Here is a 22690-nt window from a genome sequence, read left to right on the forward strand (position 1 = left end):
GCTTACATATTATATACAGGTACTTATTTGTACCTGGGGCAATAGAGGGTTAAGTGACTTGCCCAGAGTCACAAGGAGCTGCCTGTGCCTGCAGTGGGAATTGAACTCAGTTCCTCAGTTCCCCAGGACCAAAGTCCACCACCCTAACCACTAGGCCACTCCTCCGTAATATGCAGGAAAAGGCCCAATCAGTTTGACCCCAATGCTCTGCTACTTGTAGACTGTCATAGGCTTCTGTCAGGAGCATGAGGGTCACACCTGGCTCACATTTGATGAGCACTTCAGGGACAAAATGGAATCCAACCTGAACATGACATGGACGATGGGGGTCTCTGGCTTCAGAGTTTCTTCACATGGAGCAGGTGTGCCTGCACCCGACCTTTCAAAGACCATCGTTACCAGGAACCAAAATGGGGAGGCCTTCCACGTTATCATGAGAGGTGTGCTGGAAACACAACAAAGGTGCCTGTTCTGTCCCAAATATGTGCTTAAGCCATGCTTCCCTGATTGCAACAATATCCCCCCCCCCCCCCCCAAAAAAAAAAAAAGGTGCACACCTTCGTGGTTTCACATCAGGCTTCATTATACCATTATGTGAATCCATTCCACCAGCTCCCATAGCAGGAAAACCTTTGCTCAGGTGATAGCTGCTAAACTGGCAGTCAAGTTGTCACTGGGCCGCATCGTAGGACCATTCTCAGAGCCTCCTTTACCAAACTTGCACCAGGGGTGAACTGCACCTCGACGATATTACTATCAAACAAGAAACAATCGGCCAGGTCGAAAATGGACCAAAGAGGAAGGGGTCACATGGTTACCTTGCCCATTAACCAACCTCCAGTCCTACCTGGCAACTAGCCCAACCCCAGGGGCAGGCTCTACTTCCTCACCAAGATGCCAGCCCACTTACCAAATTTCAGTTTGCGGCTGTGTTCCACAAGACTCTCCAAGAGACAGAACAGCATACTGAGGACTACGGCATGCATTTCTTCCGAATTGGCACGGCTACTGTCACCTCTCAACATGGACCCCACCCCCCCCCCCCCACGCCTGCCATTCAGAGACTAGGATGTGGGAAGTCTGCTTGTACCACAGCTATGTCCAACCTCCTGGTGGGAGTGGGGGTTCATTTTCAGGACTCCAGGAACACCAGCGGACAGTATGGATCATCAGCCATTCTTACATCCTGAGGGTGGGCAGGCACCTGATGGCCCATCCCCTGGGTACCCACCTTGAACTGGATGCTAGAAATACATCCGTGATCTGGCTGGGGATTCCAGGGGTGAGATGACACCAACTCCTCCCTTATATCAAGGACTTATTGGATGCCGCATCCCCTACGGACACGCTGCTCATCTACTAGGGGGACAGCGATATCGGCAAATTATCGTGCAGCCATCTCATCTCGGCAGCAAAGAGAGACCTTTTTGAGTTATCTACTTCTGTGGTCTGATATCATACCACATCTGCAAGGGGCAGACTCTCAGCTGGGGTCCTTGGGCATATCAAAGGTAAATCGTCAGATAGGACTGTGGATAGAACACCTTGGCTGGGAAAAGATCTGGCATGACTGGGCTACTCCTCCCATTCCAGGAAACTACTACCTGGACATGGTGCACCTTTCGGACATTGTGGAAGACCTGCTCACCAATGACTTCCAATAGACCTTGGAGCGACACTTCTGATAGTGCTGCCTATGATGTAAGATGGGGATTTGAGGGGCCCCAAGGCATGTTTTGCTGCCTCAGGTTATGGTGGAGGCACCCAAGCCTGGAAACATCCAGAGGTGCAGGAACAGCTCCTCAGTACCTCTCCACTCTTATTTCTCCCTACTTTCATGCCCGGGAACTCGTTCATCTAGTAAATCTCTCTTGTCTGTACCCTTGTCCTCCTCTGCCAACTCCAGACTCTGTTCTTTTTATCTTGCTGCACTATATGCCTGGAATAGACTTCCTGAGCCAGTACGCCAAGCCCCATCTCTGGCTGTCTTCAAATCTAGGTTAAAAGCCCACCTTTTTGAGGCTTCATTTAACTCTTAACTCTTATCCACTTGTTCAGTACCCATATTTTATCATTCCCACCTTAAGTAATTCTCTTAACCTTATTTGTCTGTCTTGATTAGATTGTAAGCTCTGTCAAGCAAGGACTGTCTCTTATATGTTTAGTGTACAGCGCTGTGTACGTCTAGTAGTGTTGTAGAAATGATAAGTAGTAGCAACAGCAGAAGAAAGAGAGTTTGTCCTCACAAGACCCTGTGCACCCATTTGCAACGGACCAATCACCTAGCTGCCATTTTCACAACAGGTGCAATTAAAGTGTGCTAAGCACCTTAGCAGAGAAAACAACATATAAAACAAATTGACAAAGATTTTCCTTGTTGATGGTTCTCTGTCCTGTGCTGTCTGGACTTTCTCTTTGCTTCAGGATTGCTGTAGAAATCCACGATACAGAGGTTCTGGAGAGCTGCAGGTTTATCATGGGCCAGAATTAAGCTTTTTTCATTCTTTTCATCCAGATGGTGCATGGCATGGTGGTATTATGACCCTTAGTAGGAGCAGCTCAGTATTGGTGGTGTTTTGTGCTTAAATTCATAGAATAAATTAATTTACAAGAAATGATCATCTGCCCATCTTTTGTTTTGTTTTACAGAAGTAAATCTAACACATTTTCATGAGCCAGAAGTTTTCAACTATTCTGTTTTATTACTAAGTGAAGATGAAAATGTTTTATACGTGGGAGCTCGAGAAGCAATCTTTGCTGTAAATTCATTAGATATTTCTGAAAAACAGCATGAGGTAAGCAAGTTCATTCCTGTAGTCATGAGTCTTTGCTTCACAAATACAGACCTGGGAATGAAACAAGAAGCTATATGTTCCGTTCTGCTTCAGTTAGACTTTAACTCTAATTTCATCTCATATGACAGGATGATGAATCCTTTATACCTGCTATTAGGAGACAGAGGTGCCATTGACTTTAGAGCAAATATCTTGGTCTTCCTCATAGCTTATTCTGTAACTTTAGGGTACACCGCAAGTTAGAAAGAATGCCAGACCCTAAGAACAGCACAAAGAAGGCTAGATATTTAATTATGGTACCATTAGTGTCCAGTTGAAGTATTCTGGTTATTGTGGGCTGAGATCATTATAGACAGTCTGGTTAAATAAGTAGACAGTGGTCCATGAGGATCTTTCCTGTGAAACCAATGGTAGAAAAATATCCCAGTAATAACACAAATCTTTACTTGCCTTCTTATGAATATAAATCCATGACTATAACCTGCACAGAATAGTGGATATGGCTCTGACTGCCTTATTGGGCAAACTGGATGGACTGTGCAGGTCTTTTATCTGCCTGAGCACGTTCTGCAGGAAGCCATTTTAAGCTGTGTTAAGTGCGTGCTAGCTCTTACCACAGTTTAGTAAAAGGACCCCCTGTATGATTTATTTATTTATTTGCTGCATTTGTATCCCACATTTTCCCACCTATTTGCAGGCTCAATGTGGCTTACATTATTTTGCAATGGCATCACCATTAACAGAGTAAGAGGTTCAACATATTGTTACAATTAATGTGCAAGAATATCAGGTAAATAGGGTAAATAAAATGATAATACATAACATATAAGCGAGAGCAGAATAGGATATAATGTTCAATGATGATAATATGATTAAAATAATCAGATTAGAAGGGATCAGTATTAGTTGGTTCTGGTATAGATTGGAATCAAATCGTTAAGGAGGATTCTTTTTGTAAGCCTCTTTGAACAGGTGCGTCTTCAATAATTTCCGGAAGGTTGTCAAGTCGTGTACTGTTTTTAGTATTCGGTAGTTTATTCCATAATTGTGTACAGAGATATGTGAAGTTAGATGCGTGTATTGATAAAGGATAAAGGTTTGTTAGTTATGGAATGAAGAAATGGGGAAAAATGCTGGAGGAGATTGTCCCGGAGGAAAAAAGTAATGAGAAAGTGAAATGTTCAGTACCATGGTTCTCAAAGGAGCTTAAGAGCTTGAAGCAGGAAGCTTAAGAGAAGTGAGCAGTATTGGCTGTAAAACCAAAAATAGTTTAAGACCCAGGCCAGGCGATGAAGCCAAAAATTAGTTTTGGTAACACATGACTGCTCAGAGGCTGAGTAGATTGAGGGAGATAATTATGGTAGTAAGTTTCATTTCTCATGTGACTAACAGAGTAAGCTGGACACACTTATTGCGTTATGTGGTTGCTCTGCTGAGTTCAGTTAGGAAAGAATATACAAGTTACCTTCAGGTTCTGAGTTCTGTGATTATACTGCCTGAGATGGTGACATAAGAGGGTAGATAAACTTTAATAAGGAACCTGATGCTATGCAAATTTGCTTACATTTATGCTTCTATACAAAAAGATGACAAAATCTAGGGCGTACCTTTTTTGCCTCGGTCATCATACAGAGGGAAAATAGGAGTTCTTGTAGAAAGAATTAAAAAGATTCCTTGGCTAAAAGTGCTGATAATCAGCTAGAAGTTTTCAGGTTGTACTGGGGGGGGGGGGGGGGGGGGGGGTGGTTATGATGTAGAGAGTTTTACAGTGATAGACTGATGATTGTATTTTAGTGTGATCTATTTTAGGATTTTGCTTATGCAATAGGTGGGAAAATGTGGGGTACAAATGTAACAAATAAATAAATAAAACACATATGCCTTGGATTTCCATTTGTTATGATGATTATAAAGCACCTTGCCTTTAAATAAAAGATTGACCTAAGGACCCTATGTACAGAAGATTTTGCCACATGTACGTTCCCAGTTCAGGCAAGGCTTTTATTCTGTATTTATACCACATCTTTGCTATGTAGTAAGGTGGAGAGCTACATTCTGAATTCAGCCTTGTATTTATATTTTGTTATTTATATAAGTAAACTTGATATACTCCCAGATTATACAAGTGCTGCTAGGTGGTTAAAATAAAGTGAATTTAGGAGGAGATAAAAATTACATTTAATACCAGAGGAAGATACACAAAGGCATCTCTTTAAGGAAAGGAGAGGGGAAAAGAATGGAGGAGAATAGTAGCAAAAAGGAGGGGAGGAAGGAGGGGTGGGAGTGAGATTGCGAGGAAAGGGAAGGGATGAGAATTATCTGAAGGTCAAGTGATACAGCTAGGTCTAAGAGTTTAAAATTTTTTGAAAGAACTGACCAGCTAAACATAGAACTTACTGTAAGATATTTGAATAATTGTACAATCTCTCTGGAGTTTTACAGCTGTTTGAATTTTTAATAGAATACTTCAGTTAGTTGCACTGCAGAATGACAGTGGACCTCTTTGGCTGGTGGGACTTTGGCATCCCTGCCAGTAATGGTATCATTTTTAATGTGGTGGTAGGGAGCAGAATAGTAGAGAGAAGATGCAAGACCTCCCCTAGTTTATCCCCCTGTCCTCCCCCTCCCCTCCCCCCAAAATGGACTGCTAGCTACACAACTGGTCCCTAGTAGGCTCACCATCTAAGTTTTGTTTACCATTTGCCTAATCAACTCAAGAACTTTGTATCCTTGATGCCAGAATAGTCATGAATGATTTCTGTGACCAGCTGTCTGAATTGCCAAAGCTTTACAGGAGCTAAGGTACCTATACAGTGCAAGAACACATATAGAGCTACACATGCTTTGAGGAGGCATTCTTGGGGTCAAAAAATGAGCCTACACATTTTGAAGCTTAAGTATGTACAAATAACTTTTCCTTCTACAGCTTTCAAAGCAAAATGTGTATTGACCCACCTACTATTGAAGCTATGCAGGTATTTGGAGAATGGTCCCCTGAATATATGTATGCATATATTGTGACTACGTACTACTTGCCTTATCACACTGATACTCAAGCAAGGTACAATATAATGCAACAACATTTTATAACTGCCTTACAAGAAAAACAAAATATATACTCTATACTTCAATAATAAAAAAGCTAAACTTTTCTTAAATGTACTATTTAAGCTGAATTATACATGTAAATCAAAAAATCCCAAGTTGAACTAACTCTAAAGCATTAATAATCAAATAGTATTAGAGTACGTAAGCCCCAGACAGTGATAGTAATGATTATGATATCGCATGATAGCTAGATTACTATGGCTCAGTGGTGGCCAGCATAGGCGGTCCGTGGCCCAACTGTTTGGGGAGGCTAAAGGGGGTGGGGTTAGGGGTGGGGCCAGCACACAATCCCTCAACTGCAAAACACTATGGACAAACTTGTGGAAAAATACACTCAGAACCTTACTGTACCATAAATATTACACTGGGCAGACCCTAATACACCAATATACCACCCATACGGAAAACACAGACCGTCAACAATATGAAACAAGGGATCATAATATCACAATTCTCATGTACAGCCACAAAATATCCTTTTAGGGTGGATAATGTTCACAATGAGTTCCTTTTATTAACAACCAAACAGAGATAAGTTTTCAAATTTCAATTTTGGTACAGTACAAGTCATCACACAAACAAAATATAAGAAAACCAATGGACTGCACTAGGGGCTTATAGCCCATTTAGTTATGTTTAAACAAAAGAGATCTGCATGAATCAAAATATTGATTTTTATTTTGACTTATAAAACCTCTCTCTCTCTCTCTGCCCCAATTCAACATCGCCCCATTATGCCATTAAACTGGTACCTGGACAAAGTGTAAACAGTAACATATCCAATCTGTTCCTTTTACCAAAATCCATATAATAATATCAAAGTGTCTCACTGCATATTCTAATCTGAAATACACAACCAGCGTTACAAAAAGGTGTAAACCCAGCGACTGCTCACCTCCGCTCCAGCCTTTCCCTTCTCGCTTCTCGCTCAGTGTCCCGCCTTCCTCTGATGAGGTATTTCCTGTTTCTGCGAGGGCGGGACACTGAGCGAGAAGCGAGAAGGGAAAGGCTGGAGTGGAGGTGAGCCCTCACTGCGACTTAAAAAGGTTTAAACGCCAGGCGGCCACGGCAGGAATGGAAAGGTCGGGGAGCTGAGGGCGGGCTCAGCGGGGGGGGGGGGGGGGGCAGCGGCGGCAGCTTTTGTCAAGCTTCTTATACGGGGCGCCTATGGTGGCCAGTGAAATGTTAAACTGGGTAGCAAATGCAGTTGTAGTTTGAAGGAACCAGGTGACCGTGTCCCCTCTGTAGCCCTCTCTTTATCATAGGGGTCCTCCTTTTCAGCAACATTATGCAGTCCTGTTGTACAACCAAAAGTCTTTGCTCATGGCTGAGTCAAATTATGGAGAGAAGAAACTTGATGTATTAATAAGTCAGGCAGACATAGCACGAGTTTGCTTTCTTAGGTTTTGGCTTTTGGGCAGTCTAGCCTGCTCTGGTGATTTTATTGTATATACCTGTAAGAGGCTGAAGCACTTTTAGAAAGGGCACAGTAGCTGAAAAAAACCCCATCACTACTGGGAACAAATTCAGACATGAATTAAGATTTGTAAAAAAAAAAAAAAAAAGTTTATACAGAATTTATGGTGATGTCATTTCCCGTGAGATCTGTAAATTTGTATTTCAAATCAAGGAAGTTATTTTAAAATGGTTGTGTGACACATATAGTTGAGTTGGCAGTTTTGCAGCGGTGCTGTTTATATGTGTAGATGCCATGGGATGCAAAGAGTTATTTTAAATCTTTTTATCGAGAAAAGCAACAGATAAACAGAGCAGTAAATGGTACACTTCCTCATGTACAATACATCCAACAATTAACAAACATCCCCAAGCAATCCTCCCTCCTCCTCCGAAGAACACCCACCCACCAAAGCCAGTACCAAGTTATAGAAAAGAATTCAACAGTGACTACAGGATCTTGACTTTTATGACCCTATAGTACCTATCCATATCCACCCAGCACTGGCCCTGCACCTTACTCAAACACCCCCCCTTTCCCCAGAGCCATAGAAACTCTAACAATGTCAATGCTGTGCATCTTGACATCCATTTAGCACCTGAAAAGATGGACTGGAGGTATGCCTCCCATGTAGAGAAAAAAACCTTTTGTTGCTTAGGCTGATATGTACCCCATATGATTCCCAAATCATCAAAGCCTGTAGCTTATTCCTCCAATACCAGAAGGATGGAGGTTGATCTTGAAGCCAGTCTTTGAGGATATATTTTTTCTCCATTGCGACCCTGAGCCCCATAGAAGCTAGGTTCATTAAAGAGAATCCCAACACATGACAATTTTAATTGAGACCCTAAGATCTGTTGTAAAAAATTGACTAAAGCTCCCCAGAAGACCCTGATCCTTCTACAGCTCCACAGTGCATGAAAATGCGTCAGAGTGTTATCAGGATCCTGACACTTTAAACCTTGAGAGGCACTCACACAACCCGTATGAAAAGCTTGCCTTTGGGAAAAATATGCTTGATAGATAATACAAAATTGACATTCCTGCAACTCAGTGCTGTGTACTATCTCCAGAATGGCTTTAATTAAAGTTTTAAATTGAATGCAGTCTAAGAGAAACCCCATTTCCCCAGCCCAGTTCACCTTCAAAGAGTCATATTGCTTAGCTGGTTGGACACTATTTAGTGCTTTATGTAGCCATGAGATAGAAGCCCTGCTCAAAGCATCTCCCTGCAAAAAATCCCTTAATGTATTACCCAGATTAGTAAACCTGTGAATCCAATGACGAAATATAATGAGATAATTGCAAGTAAGCATAACCATCTGCTGGCCACAAAGCAACTCTCTGCTGCAAATCTGCAAAAGATAAAATAGAACCATCTTCTCGCAGCAAGTGTTCTATGAGAGAAAGATACCCAGTGTGTTTCAATGTTGGAATACCGCATTATCCATCCCAGAGGAAACGTCTGTATTGGCCACAATCAGAAGGAGGTCACTATTAGGATTTTGCCTCTATAGGCTTAAAAGAGCTCTCCATGAATAACACAGGGACCAGAAAAGAATACTACCCTGAAATTCCATAGGAATTCTTGAAGACTGGTCAAAGAATAAATAGTTTAGGTGCCAAGGCTGAAAATAATGCTTTTCAAAGTGCAAGGCTGTAGCTGCACTAATCCCCAGCAACCAATCACAAAGATATGAAAATGTCATATCAAACATGCCTGATTATACAATTTTAAATCGTCTCTGACCCCAGTTCCCATCAAATAACCCCATCTCATTTTAGCTCCCCCCCCACCGCTCCCAGAAGAACTTCCCCACTATGCTCCTTAGGGCTAATACATCCTTTCCAAGAAGTTGAATGGGGAGTGTTTGAAGCACATACAACCAAAGAGGGAAAATGATCGTATGGAATAAATTTATTCTCCCCAGTAATGATAGAGGAAGATGAGTCCAACAGTCTAATTGGCTCTTAGCTTCCTTTAATAATTTAACCACATTTATCCTTTTTTTTAAATTTTATTTATAACAACGTAATTTTACAAGCACTAAAATAACTTGCCAGAAATACAGAGAAAATTCAATCAGGTAATTCTATACTCTTCCTTAGACCACAAAATAGGAAGAGTGAAACAAGACAAGGAGATCAATTAAACAACAATAAACAAAGAAAAACAAAGAAAACGTGGTATTAACCTGATTATCCCCAGTTATTTATCTGAATCATTATTCCACATTGAACATCTGGTTGGCTTCTTCAAACCCAAAACGGTGTATAGTCAATTTATTTCGTTGGAAACATACTTATTGTCCAATATTAGTGGAAGTAATACACCTGATTTCATTTTTTTCTCTTTTAAAACCAGAAATTATTTAACAATACAAACACTTGAGTCTCTAATCCAATTCCCACTGATTAAGGTAATCCCAGTTTCACAGGCTTCACTCCTTTTGAATTAATATACTAAGAGGAATCATTTCAGAGGAAAAAACTTTAGGAGTCATACCCGGAACTCTGGGAAAACAACAATCTCGATATTAATCATCTGTAATAATAATCATTTTGTTCAAATTTTTCTGGCCTATTATCATTTTCAAAATCTTAACCGTTTCCTACTCCTGTACAACTTCATTTGCTGTATCAATTTTTCATTCTCAAAGGATTCGATTAGATTATCCATGTGGCTCACTAATAAGATTATATCTGAAGCAAAATTATTTACTACCTCTGTTAGGTCCTGGAGCGCCTTCCAGATGATATTCAATGTAACCTCCACGGGAGCCAAAATACTCCAAGCTGATAGCTCTTACGGGTTTAGGAGTGGCACCGTCGACATGGGTTCAGCTGTAAACGACTTCCGTTTCAGCATACATTCCTAACTCACTCCTCCACTCCTTTGGACATGGTGGTTAAATGATTTGGGAGTGATGAAGTTGTTTCCAGTTCCAAGAGCGTTGACGCTCCTTCACTGGTGCTAATCAAAGGACTCACCAACCCAGTCATCTGTGGGCAGCTCATCGCACAGCGGTCCCACACTTGCTGCACAGGGGACAAAACGCTGGCCATCGGCGGCTGACCCCCCATTGTCTCCTTCCTCTCAGTTAAAGTAGCTACAAATGCAGAGAGGAAATTTCAAGTAAACAAAGACAGAACTTCAGAGGACAGCTGGGCCGTTGAGCGTACAAGCTTCAGGTCACCATCTTTTCACTCTCCCTAGTTTGGGGCACACTTTGTCTGGTTTCTCCTCAGAGACCTGTCTGATATGGGTAACCCTTCAGCATAGCCCTCTGAGTCACTGAAACACAGAAGCCCCTCCACCACAAGGTGGTGTCCCTTCGGAGGGGTTCATTTATCCTATATAAAGATTCATAGGCAGCAAGATACCCAAATAACGAAAATGTCCAGCTGCCCATTTCTGTGATAAGGAGCCTCCCCAAGGCCTCTGGAAAGAGAATCTGTCAAGACTTCAGATTTTGACAAATTCAGTCTGAAACCAGAAAAATTGCCATACTCCTGAAAACATTCCTGCAGCACTGGAAAAGACTTGCAAGGTTCTATGAGATAGACCAACAAGTCATCCACAAAAGCAGCTACTTAAAGACCTGTTGCCCAATCTCAACACCTTGAATTCCTGGGTTACTCTGAATATCCCATATCAGTGTATCTAAGGTTAACACAGAGAGCAATGGAGATAATGGACAGCCTCGTTTGGTGCCTCTGTGAATGGAAAAGAGTCGGATAAGATCCCATTGACCCATATTTGAGCCTTTGAATCCTGATATAATGCCCTACTTGCTTTAGAGAAGAAGCCTTGAAACCTGTAAGCTTCCAAAATCCCATACAGAAAAGACGAAAAACACAATCAAAGGCTTTGTCTGCATCAAAGCTAATTAGTAGGGAAGACATGTTTCTAAATTTTGCTCTCTCCATTGATGCCAGAGTCTCACCCATATTTTTCACCATGGCCCGGCTGCTCACAAAGCCTACTTGAGGCTCAGCTATTAGAGATGGTAATACATGGAACAACCTATTGGCCAATATTTTTGCAAATAATTTAGCCTCATAGTCAAGTAATGAGAGAGGGCAATAGGATTCTGGTAGTTCAGGGCCCTTCCCCAGCTTCAATAGAACTTTAATCTGAGCATTTGTGAGTGAAAAAGGTAAAAAGCCTTGGTCTATGATAGCATTAAAAAGTGCAGTAAAAGGAGACACAATTTCATCCTTCAGCAGTTTATAAAATTCACTCCGATACCCGTCTGCACCAAGTGCCTAATCCAAAAGGTTCTACTGGATGTTCCATGCAGTCTCTTCTGGGACCATCTTAGCATAGCCAAATCTTCTTCTTGCACTTCAATTATTGTGTCTTATAAGATAATGTATGATGTTGCCCGTATAAACGTTGCAACTGAGTTACGCTACTCTTCAGTTTTATTTATTTTTATTTCATTTGTACCCCACACTTTCCCACTCATGGCAGGCTCAATGTGGTCATGGGGCAATGGAGGGTTAAGTGACTTGCCCAGAGTCACAAGGAGCTGCCTGTGCCTGAAGTGGGAATTGAACTGAGTTCCTCAGGACCAAAGTCCACCACCCTAACCACTAGGCCACTCCTCCACAACCTCATGATTTCTCATTCTCCTGTGGAAACTCAAGTAGGCTAAAATTTCACCTCTCAAAACTGCCTTAGCAGCTTCCCAAAAAAGAATCAGTTTGCTCCTGTGTTCGTCATTGCAAGCTGCATAACTTTTCCATTTGGTCATCAAAATCTCAAGAAATTTTCCATTCCTATATAGATGTGTTGGGAATTGCCAGCAATAAGGATTTACGGGACGGGTGTCAAAGGTAAGGCACACTTCCACTCGAGCGTGATCCAGTATCTCTATTGGACCAATCTCAGAGGCAGCAGTCACAGTAAAGTGACTCAAGTAAGCAGTATATAGTCGATCCTGGACATGGTGAAGTGTGCTCTTGAAATAATATAATCCTGTTCTATAGGATGTAAAGTTCTCCACACATCCACCATGTCCAGTTCACTACACAACAAGGGGATATCTCTAGTATCCTCATTGCCTCTCTTTCTGTGGAGTGAGATCTATCCAGATGTATGTAATGCACCTCATTTAAATCCCCCCTACCTTCCAGCACTATTGGTGTGTTGCCAAAACTTGCTAGGTGGCATGTAATTTGTTTATAAAAATTTTTGGCATGGGTGTTGGGGGCATACACGTTACAAAGTACCAAAGCTGTACAATGTATGGTAGCTGATGCAATAACAAAACAACCCCCAACATCCTGGTTAACCTGAATCTCCACCTGATTGCACTTTTTAACTAATGCAATCACTCTCGCTTTTTTCCCAACCACTGGAGAGTTGAACTAGGTACCTTACTATGCTTACTGTGTTCTTGAGCATCTAGATGTGTCCTGTAAATAAGCAATTGTTGTTGTACTCTTGCTCAGAGCATGAAGTATTTCATACTGTTTTATAGCAAATTAATGCCCCCACATGCCAGGTAACAACTTTTAAAGACACAACAAGGTCGATACAACAATCCCAACTAAAGGGATTCTTCAACCTCCCTCCCCCCCCCCCCCCCGGGTCTACGTCACACACAGGTTTTGAAATTTTACCTCTTGCAATGTAGTAGAGTGCATCTGTATTGTAAAACCTATGGCTTTGTTTAATCCTTCCCCAACACCCAGTTCATTCTGCTTTCAAAGAGTTACCCCACTTTATCCCTCTTCCCCCCCCCCCCCTCCATCTTCCTCCCCCCCCATCTCCACTCTTGTGTAGCACACAAAATGATGCTACCGCCCCCAGTACCTCAGTTCTCCCACGACCCAATAACTTAAACACAGCTCTTTAAAGCCTTTGTTGAGTCAGGCAACCCATCTCCTCTCTCAAAAAAAAAAAAAACAGCTTAAAAGGAATGTCTATAAATCAGGAGTAGAAGAGTAGACGGTTAGTGCAGTGGGCTGAAATCCTGAGGAACTGGGTTCAATTTCCACTGTTACTCTGGGCAAGTCACTTAACCCTCCATTGCCCCAGGTACAAAACTTGGATTGTGAGTCCAATAGGGACAGATAAAGTTCCTGCACATAAAGAGCTAGATTCTATATATGGCACCTGAAAAATCTGAGCTAAAAAAAGTGCGCCTAGGTATATTCAGTAAAGTACGCCTAAATTAAGATGTATTATATAGAATAAGCCTAAATTTCCATGTGGATTATAGAATATGCCAAGCCCCCATTCATGTGGTAATCCCAGTTTCAGAGGGCAGTTATGCCAAGTAAAGCTTGGTGTAAATCCTGAAGCCTAAATTAGGCGCATACCATGTGTATTCTGTAACACCATCCCCCCCACCGCTGTCTGCCTCTATCCCTCTGAAGCATCCCCCCCCCCCCCCCCCCCGGCGGTCCATGTCTAACCCTCTGAAGCACACTCACCCCCCCCCCCCCCCACAGTCCAGATCTATCTATTCCTGCTATCCCCACCCCCACACGATCCGCATCTCTTTCTCTCATCAGATTACCTCTACCTGCTCTTCTCATTCCTTTGACCTTGCCTTTAACGCTGAAGGCAGGCTGCTTCTCTCATCCGTCCAAGCCTCTCTCCTTAGTGTCCACCTGAAAACAGAAAGCTCTGTCAGAAGAGGCAGGACGCTATGCAGAGAGGCTTGGGCTTATGAGAGAAGCAGCCTGCCTTCAGCATTAAAGACAAGGTTAGAGGAATGAGAAGAGCAGGTAGAGACAGTGGAGGAGTGAGAGAATACGGACCACCTCTTCTGGGCCCCAACGCCGCTACCAGAGCCTCTCCTGTCTTGCAAGTTGCACCGGTCCCAATAATTCTGTGGGCTCGTGCCTCTGCAGTCACTTCTGTGTCGCAGGTGCATGGCCCTTCTTCCTTGCTCCAAACGTCCACCGACAGCTGCCTCTTCCTAGGAGGGCCGACCCGGTGAGCCCCAGTTTTTTTATTTATTTATTTATTATTATTTATTCATTTATTCAAAAAAGAATTTACAAGAAACCTCTTGATTGGAAAGTCTCTACAATCATAATAAAATTTAAAGGAAAAGATTAATACAATGAAATTAAAACAATTCACTTTTAAAGAATAGAGACTCAAGTCCATAATGTAAGGAATCCAAAATGTAGGAAATCAACTGGAGAAAAACGAAGGAATTATTAAAAACAAACAGATATCACACATTCATTAAGTGGAGTTGCATTACTCTTTTCGCTTTCCCTTATTTACCGAGGCTATGAGTGCAGACAGATGAGCTGGTTCCATAAATACATATTTTTTCCCCTCAAGTCTTATTATACACTTGCAGGGGTATCTTAAAAAAAAGGTACCCCCCAAGTGCAAAACTTCCGGCCTGAGGAGTAAGAATTGTTTCCTCCGCCGTCTAGTCTCCTTAGAGACATCAGGAAATAGTAGGATTTTAAAGCCTAAAAAAGACTTTTCTTTATTACGAAAAAACAGGCAGAAGATCCAATTCTTATCCGGTAATAGTGCCACAGTCGCTACCAAAGTAGCCGCTGTAGCAAGTTCAGAATCAGTGGTTTCAAGCAAAAGAGAAATATCTATCGGCTTTTCATTTGACTGGTTCAATTCTTTCCCAGGTACATAATATGCCAAAGTAAAAGGTGGAATATTTTGTTCAGGTATGTTCAAAATTTCGCGCATATAGCGCTTTAACATATCAAGAGGAGCTACATTATATATTCTAGGAAAATTAACAAATCTCAAATTATAAGCTTTAGTATAATTATCAAATATTCAGATCTCATCCTGAGATTGGTCAAGTCTTTTATAATTATTGATTGAGCTGTTTCAAATTTCAGAACTTTTTGGTCAAATTTCTCTTCCAGTTTTTCAATCTTTTCATCTAGGGCTTTAAGCTTCTCTCCTTTTTCTTGTATATCAATTTCCAAGGATTTTATTTTAGGTAACATCTCATTACTTTGTTTTAGAAAAAGCTGTCCCAAATTAGATACCAAGTCCCATAACGTTTCTAAAGTTACTTCTTTCGGTTTTTCCACTAACAATTTAGGTAATTCAAACCTTATGGCCACTTGTTCAGGAGTCCCACTCATTTCTTCGGTTCCTCTCCCCGCATTCCGTGGCGTCTCTGTGGGCAAATTGCCCTCCATTCCTTGCTCCGTTGTTATTTGAGCTTCCTCTCGATGCTCTTCTGGGTCCTCTAAACCTTCCGGGGTAGACCCTATCGATCCAAGGAGGAAGGAGCTCGCGCCAATCGGCTGGGGAGGTGGTGAGCGCATGGCGGGGCTTAGTGTAACCTCAAGGCCAACGGAATCCGAGTTCTCCAGATCGTCGGAGTTCCTAGCTGGCAGCGTTCCGCTATCCAAAGCAGCTCCCGACGGTCTCACAAACCTATCCATAGGTCCCGGCAATGAGGAAGGCAACGGGGAAGCTCTAGCCGTCACTCTACCTCGGCGTTTCGGCATTTTCTCCAACAGGTAAAAGTGAGAACCGCCGCGTCTTAATGAAGTGTGTCCATCTTGGATTCAGGTCGTGTGTCCCCAGTTTTTTTTTTTTTTTTTTTAATGCTCAATGCTTGCGGGTGGGCAAGGGAGCCCTGGAATTAATGTGCGTTAAAATTTTTAAAACACATTAACCATTAAATGTACAGCCCTACTTAAAAGTAGGCACTATCTCTCTGTGCACCTACTTTGTACTCTTATATACCAAGTGCGGTTTTATAAGAACCATTCTTTGTGTAGAAAATGCTTTATAAAATTACCAGTGGTATTAGTCTGTCTTTGTAGATGTTTACCCCCCCGGATTTTATATATGGTGCCAATTCAAGATGGATGCCCAACTTAATTGGCTAAGAAGCCAGTTAATGCCCATAATGAACTGCTAATTGGCTCCAATTTGAATTTGGACGCACATCTTGCTATGCACTATTCTATAACAACGTGCGCCCAAATCCCATAGTTTGTAACCCAAATGTTGGTGTGGCCACTGTAGGTGTATGGGTAGGACTGGGGCGTTCGTAGAATTTGCGCACAGTGTTACAAAGGATGTGCGCCCAAATTGGGTGCCAGGAATTACACTGAATTTGGTGCTGAAATCGGCACACAATGTTATTCTGTAATAGGTGCTCATCTTTGAGTGTCTATCATGGAATAGCATTGAGTGCTGATTTTTGTGTGCCATTTATTGAATTTAGCCTTCAGTGGGTTCTGAGACCTATAAGGGGCCAACGCAAAAGCTATTGTTGCACACAAACTTTTCAGAGTTTTGATATTGAATGCTTATGGGCTGTAGCTTAGGATGTGCAGTCATTTTACATATGGTATGGAAAACATCAGTGGCATTCATTTTATATGATTTATAATGAGGAACAGAAAAAAAACCCACAAGATTTTAATTTTGTTTCATGTTGTATGCTAAAACACAAAATGATCATATTAATGCGCACTAAAACAGATAAATGAAACAAGAAAGAAAAAGGAAAACACTAACTAGCTTGTAACTAAGAGTGTGCAGGCCAAAATTATGTTTGGTTTTTCTTGGTGTTTACAGGATTTTTATGTCAGGACAATATCAGTAGTGTGCACTATTGCTCCGATAGCATTGTGTATTGTACAATAGTGTGTCTTAATGAGCAATAGGGCGAGCAATTTTTGCAATGATGTGCATTATTGATGAAATATCAAAAAGGAAAATAAAAAGTCCAGAGGTTGTGTTTTTCCTGTAGTTTGGGTTTATAGATGATGAGAAATGACATGGGAATATTGTTTCAAACAAATGGACAGACCTAGCTGTAATGTCTCTTTTTGTTGGTCCTTTAGAAAATCTCACAACACACAGGCTTCAGTTTTTCCTTGAACCAGAATGGCAGTTAGATTGTGCTCTCTCCCAGTGTACCTGAATGTACCTTGCCTTGAGCTACTACTTGAGCTGCTACTGTAGAGCTCCTCATTCCTGTATATGTGGAAATACAAGGGAGAATCACAGAGTGGATTATGATGAAATTAACCATTTTCCTTTTTTCTAGCTGTACTGGAAGGCCAGTGAAGACCAAAAAAATGAATGTGCCAAAAAAGGCAAATCCAAACAGGTAATATAACCTCGGTGTGATTTCCACTTAAACATTGTGAAACCAAGAATGTACTGTAATGTCAGACTAGAAACCTAACAAATAGCACTGTTCCCTCTAAGGAGCGACCTGTTACGTGCAATGAGTGCTGAAAATAGCTGACAGCCAAAAAAGAACAGGGGTGGGGGTCCTTAGTTTTAATTATTTAAATAAAATTATTTCAAATAATAATTTCACTGCTAGTAATGGGAAAAGAGGGATCTAGAGATAGCGAGGGTAAGGGTGATATACAGAGGGAAAGATTCAGAGATAGACAGAAAGAGTGAATGAGGGAAAACAAATGACGCAGAGACAGACAGGGAGACCTACACCTCCTCTCCTCCCTGTGTCCCTCCCTCTGCCATGTCACCTGCAATTGCCTCTCGCAGGTGAACAGTTTCTCACTTATTAATCTGTTTATTTTCCTCATGGAAGATTTCAGTCTTCAAGAATAGTTCAAGTTGGGTTTATAATAACATCAGATATAAATGTAGAAACACAGAATATAACGCAAATAAAGACCCTCAGGTCCATCAAGTTTGCCTAATTTCTTTTCGTATTGTAATAATACAGCCCACTTACCATAAATAAATAGATATGAGAATCAGGTGCTCAATATTCAGAGTCTCTGACATGATGTCTATTTTAGTGGTCCTTTACCGGGAGAAAAAAAATCTCTGCACAAATATAATACGTGCCAGGATGTCCTTATAACTAGCCCCTCCAAATCACACACTGATTACGATTTATATCAAATTACTACTCTACCTATGAAAAATTATTCCATTATTATACTTCCTCTGTGTACATCCGTGTGCTGCACAAGCCGACATGTTTAAAAATATAAGTGAGATTAAATTTTAAAAATGCTACCAGCAATAAAGAGCGACAGCATGGTTGTGGCAGCTCATAGGTTTGTTTTGTTTTGAGTATACAGGAATGACAGCTGTGTGGGGCAGGGGAAACAGAGACTGACCTAATTGACTTCAGCTTTTTGACATCATCCCATCTCCTGTTTTTATCCAACCTTCTTGGGTTCCTGCAGCCGGCAGCTATTAACAGTCAGAGGCTGTCTCTGTGATTTTCCTTCTTCCGCGTCCCACCTTCTCTACTGCAACTTCCTGTTTTGACGCTAAACAGGAAGTTGCAGTAGAGAGGGCGGGACGCGGAAGAAGGAAAACCACGGAGACAGCCTCTTACTGTGAATGGCTGCAGGATCCTGAACGTGAGACCTGCGGGGAAGAAGATGGGAAGGGAGGAAAAGGTTTTATTACTGCAGGAACAAAACTTTGTACCATAACCACGGGGCAGTAAAAAGATTTGTTCCCGCATCCTTCTGAAGTGAGCTAATATTGATCCTAAGTGAGCAATGCTCTCGGTTTGTATGAGTGATCGCTCATGCACTCACCTTAGAGGGAACACTTGTCTTCAGTGTCTATTCTAAGTGTCTGGTAATCAGGCACCCATGATGTATTGAGCAGCCAGCTTACAAGAGGAACTTGGCAGCACATGTACTAAAATTGGAATGATACAGAGATTAGCATGGCCCCCATGCAAAGATGACATGCAAATCTGTGAAGCAGTCCATGTTTTTTGGAGTGGAAGAGTAGCCAAATGGTTAGAGTAGCAGCTTGAGAAGGTACAAACTTAGGGCTTCTTTTACAAAGCCACTCTAGCAATTCTGGTGCAGTGAATGCAACAATGCCCATTCAATTCCTTTGGACTTTGTCGCACTTGCCATGTGAGAATCATCAGTGCAGCTCTTTAAAAGGAGCCCTTAGAATGTGAGTCCACTAGGGTCAGAGAAATATCTGCTATATCTGAATGTAACTTGTCTTGGTAAAAGCTTGAGCCGAGGAAATAATTCTCTAGAGGCATTTACATTCATAATCGCCGTTATATAATATGGTATTTATGCCTCAGCATTTAGGTGTGACTGCTTATACCATGTCAATGGATGTGTAAATATCTACAACTAAATGTCACAGTTGTGCGCGCAACTGTCAGTATTCTATAACCTTAATAGATAAGTTCTAGGCATGCCCCTCCCTCATCCATATCCCCTTGTAATTATATGCAATAGAATTTGCACGCTAAGGGTATAGAATACTAAGTGCAGTTATGAGCATAACTGCAAGTTAGTGTCAATACTAGTTATCACCAATAATTCAATTACGTGCATAACTAGGTATTCTATAACCTGTGTGTATAATTGTACACACAATTTTATTCTTTGTGTGCATAAGATCTTTGAATGAGGGGGTTAACACTTAAAAGGCCAGATTCTATATATGGTGCCAAAAAAAAATCAGTGCCGAGAAAAACCTGTGGTTAGCAGTATTCTATAAACCTCGCTTGAAGTTAGGCATGGTTTACAGAATATGCATAGTGGCCATTCACGACTAAAATTTAGGCACAGCCATTTATGCTGGTATAAATACCCATGTCTTATTTAGGAGCAGATTGGGCATATTCTGTAACAGTGTGCTTAATTTTCAGGAATGCCCATGATCCGCCCATGGCCACACCCTTTTTGTAATCCTGACCACTTTACAGAATACGTTTAGAAAGTTGCTTACATAAATTCTAGCTAGTTCCAATTAATGCCAATAATTGTTTGTTACTGTCCAATTATTGCTGATTAGTTTGTTAAGTTGTGCGTGCAAATTGGCTGCACAATCAGATTTATGCACGCAACTTTAGTCGCTGTTTATAGAATCAGGGGAAAATGCCTAAATTGTGACTAATACAAAACTGTTACACGCTTGCTCATCTGCATCTTGAATTTGTTGAAAATTCCAGGAAACAGCTAGAATTGTAGTTTTGCTAAAATTATTTACAGTAAAGTATTCTAGTGTTAGAGACCTAGTTGATGATATTCTCTTAATCTTCTCTTTCTGATTATTTAATTCCAGACTGAGTGCTTCAACTATGTTCGTGTCTTACAACCACTGAATAAGGATGTTCTGTATGTATGTGGGACAAATGCTTTTCAGCCCACCTGTGACCATCTGGTAAGTGTGATTCTATGAGTAAATAGAATTCTAAAGCGATGGTCTAAACTTGAGGCTTATTAAGAATAACACGTTAATCAGATGTTGACAGTCCCCTAAGGTGGTGAAGAGTGTAGGGTCTGTTCCCAGCACTGCTGAGGCCCGCCTGCAACTGGGCACGTGCTCTATACTATCACCCTCCTCCCACTGACTGGGTTCCATTTGCCTCTGGGCGAGTCTCCTACTCTCAAGTTATTCGCTGGTGATTTCTAGGACACTGAGACCACACTCTAATGGTCCCACAGTTCCCAGAAAGCACCTACAGACCCCAAAATACGAACCAGGTTTCTTAGTCAATCCAGAACAGCAGAGTCAAAAAACTAAATAAGGCTTATTATCACAGAACTTGAACAGTGAACAGAAAAAGGTGAATTCAATAAGCAATAACGGGTAACTGAATATGGATCAATCATAAAACTATCTAAATATTTGTTTACTGCCTGGGTAGTACCTGGGGAGATCAGGAAATATAGCTGCTCACCGGTTATATCATATAACTGGCTCACAGGGTCTCAGTATAGAGATCTTTCTCTCTCTCCTCCCTGGCTGAAACTGGGGAAGATCTAGTACCTTCAGGCTAGATTTGAAATCCAGGGCCAATCGGAGCCCAGGGCATCAATTTTTAAAGTTGCTGCCCAGTGATACTGCAGATTGCCTTTCCATAAGATGAAACTGGAAGAAAGTCTTTTCCTGCAATAGCTGTAAAACTCAAAATAAGCGCCATCTGCTGGCCAAGTAGGAGAAATACACTTCATGAAATAATCAGTTTTCAGGCTCAGAAACCCATTGTTTCATCACTGACCCAAACTTCTACTGCTGACAAACATCAAAGATGACTTGACTCATGACATGCATTACCCAAGGTAAAAGCTAGTGTAACAGTGATATCATCTGCACAGATGAAAGACTACAGCTTAAGACTGTCTAAATAATTAGCTAATGGCTGCATTAAAACGTTGAACAATGAAGGGGAAAGAGGGGGAGCCCTGAGGCACCCTGCAAACAGTGGTCCAAGGGTCAGACAGATCACTCTCGGGCTACTTCAGCATTTTCTAGTCAGGTATCGTCTCTAGGAGAGGCCTTGACAAATTGTTTTTGGATTTAAGGGCCCGTTCACTACTACTACTTAACATACAAAACCTTAGGAGCCATCTAAGCCTCCCCACCCCAACAGAAGAAAGGAAGTGTTGCTGCCCCTGTACATGTCGTTTATAAGGCACCACCTGGAGTAATGTGTTCAGAATTTGGAGTCTGTATCTTGCTAAGGATGTAAAAAGACTTGAAGCGGTTCAGAGGAGGGCAACAAAAATGGTATGAGGCTTGCACCAATAGACGTATGAAAAGAGACTTGAAGACCTGAATATGTAAACCCTAGAGGCAAGAAGGGATGGGGAGAACTGATATAGACATTTAAATATTTGAAAGGTATTAATATAGAAACAAATCTTCTCTAGAAAAAAGGAAACAGTAAAACTAGAGGATATGAATTGAGGTTGCAAGATGGTAGGCTGAGGAGTAATGTCAGGAAATTCTTTTTCACGGAAAGAGTAGTTGATTCTTGGAATGCCCTACTGAGGGAGGTGGAATAGACAAAAACAGTGACGGTATTGAAAAAGACCTGGGATGAACACAGAGGATCTCTAATTAGAAAATGGATGGTATAAAAAAACCATCCTAGAAACTTAAAAGACTGCATGTTTCTGAACGTGTCGAGTGACACTTAAATGGCAACTCCAGCTGTGAATGACTAAGGCTAGTGCCGGGTAGACTTGTACTGTCTGTCCCGTATATGGTAATCCAGTTCAGGATGGGCTGGAAAGGGCTTTGACAGTAACTTCAGTAGCTAGAACATGAGGATGGTGCCAGGCAGACGTTTATGGTCTACTAGTAAAAAAGGCCCGTTTCTGACACAAATGAAACGGGCGCTAGCAAGGTTTTCCTTGGAGTGTGTATGTTTGGGAGAGTGTATGTGAGAGTGACTGTTTGAGAGTCAGAGTGAAAGTGTGAGTGTGTGAGAGAGAGAGTGAGTCTGGGTGTGAGTGTGTTTGTGAGAGAGTGTGTGTGTGAGAATGAGAGTGTGTGCAAGTGTGTATGTGAGACACAGTGTGAGAGAGAGAGTGTGTGTGTGTGGGCGAGAGAGAGAGAGTGTGTGTGAGACACAGATTC

The 22690-nt window shown here is 41.6% G+C and overlaps 1 protein-coding gene and 1 pseudogene across 5 annotated transcripts in view; both read left to right on the forward strand.

Annotated features, from left to right (window-relative positions):
- The window catches only part of SEMA4D (semaphorin 4D), a 373725-nt gene that overhangs the window by 214355 nt on the left and 136680 nt on the right, over positions 1 to 22690 (forward strand). For all 5 annotated transcript variants that reach the window (XM_030193608.1, XM_030193607.1, XM_030193610.1 and 2 more), the window contains 3 exons: positions 2650 to 2795; positions 17391 to 17453; positions 20387 to 20485. In XM_030193608.1, coding sequence (XP_030049468.1) covers positions 2650 to 2795; positions 17391 to 17453; positions 20387 to 20485 — 308 coding nt within the window. The remainder of the gene's footprint in view (positions 1 to 2649; positions 2796 to 17390; positions 17454 to 20386; positions 20486 to 22690) is intronic.
- Positions 18967 to 19065, forward strand: LOC115463910 (annotated as a pseudogene).

Source organism: Microcaecilia unicolor, chromosome 2 (genome assembly GCF_901765095.1).
Source record: "Microcaecilia unicolor chromosome 2, aMicUni1.1, whole genome shotgun sequence".
In the NCBI taxonomy this organism is placed as follows: Eukaryota; Metazoa; Chordata; class Amphibia; order Gymnophiona; family Siphonopidae; genus Microcaecilia; species Microcaecilia unicolor.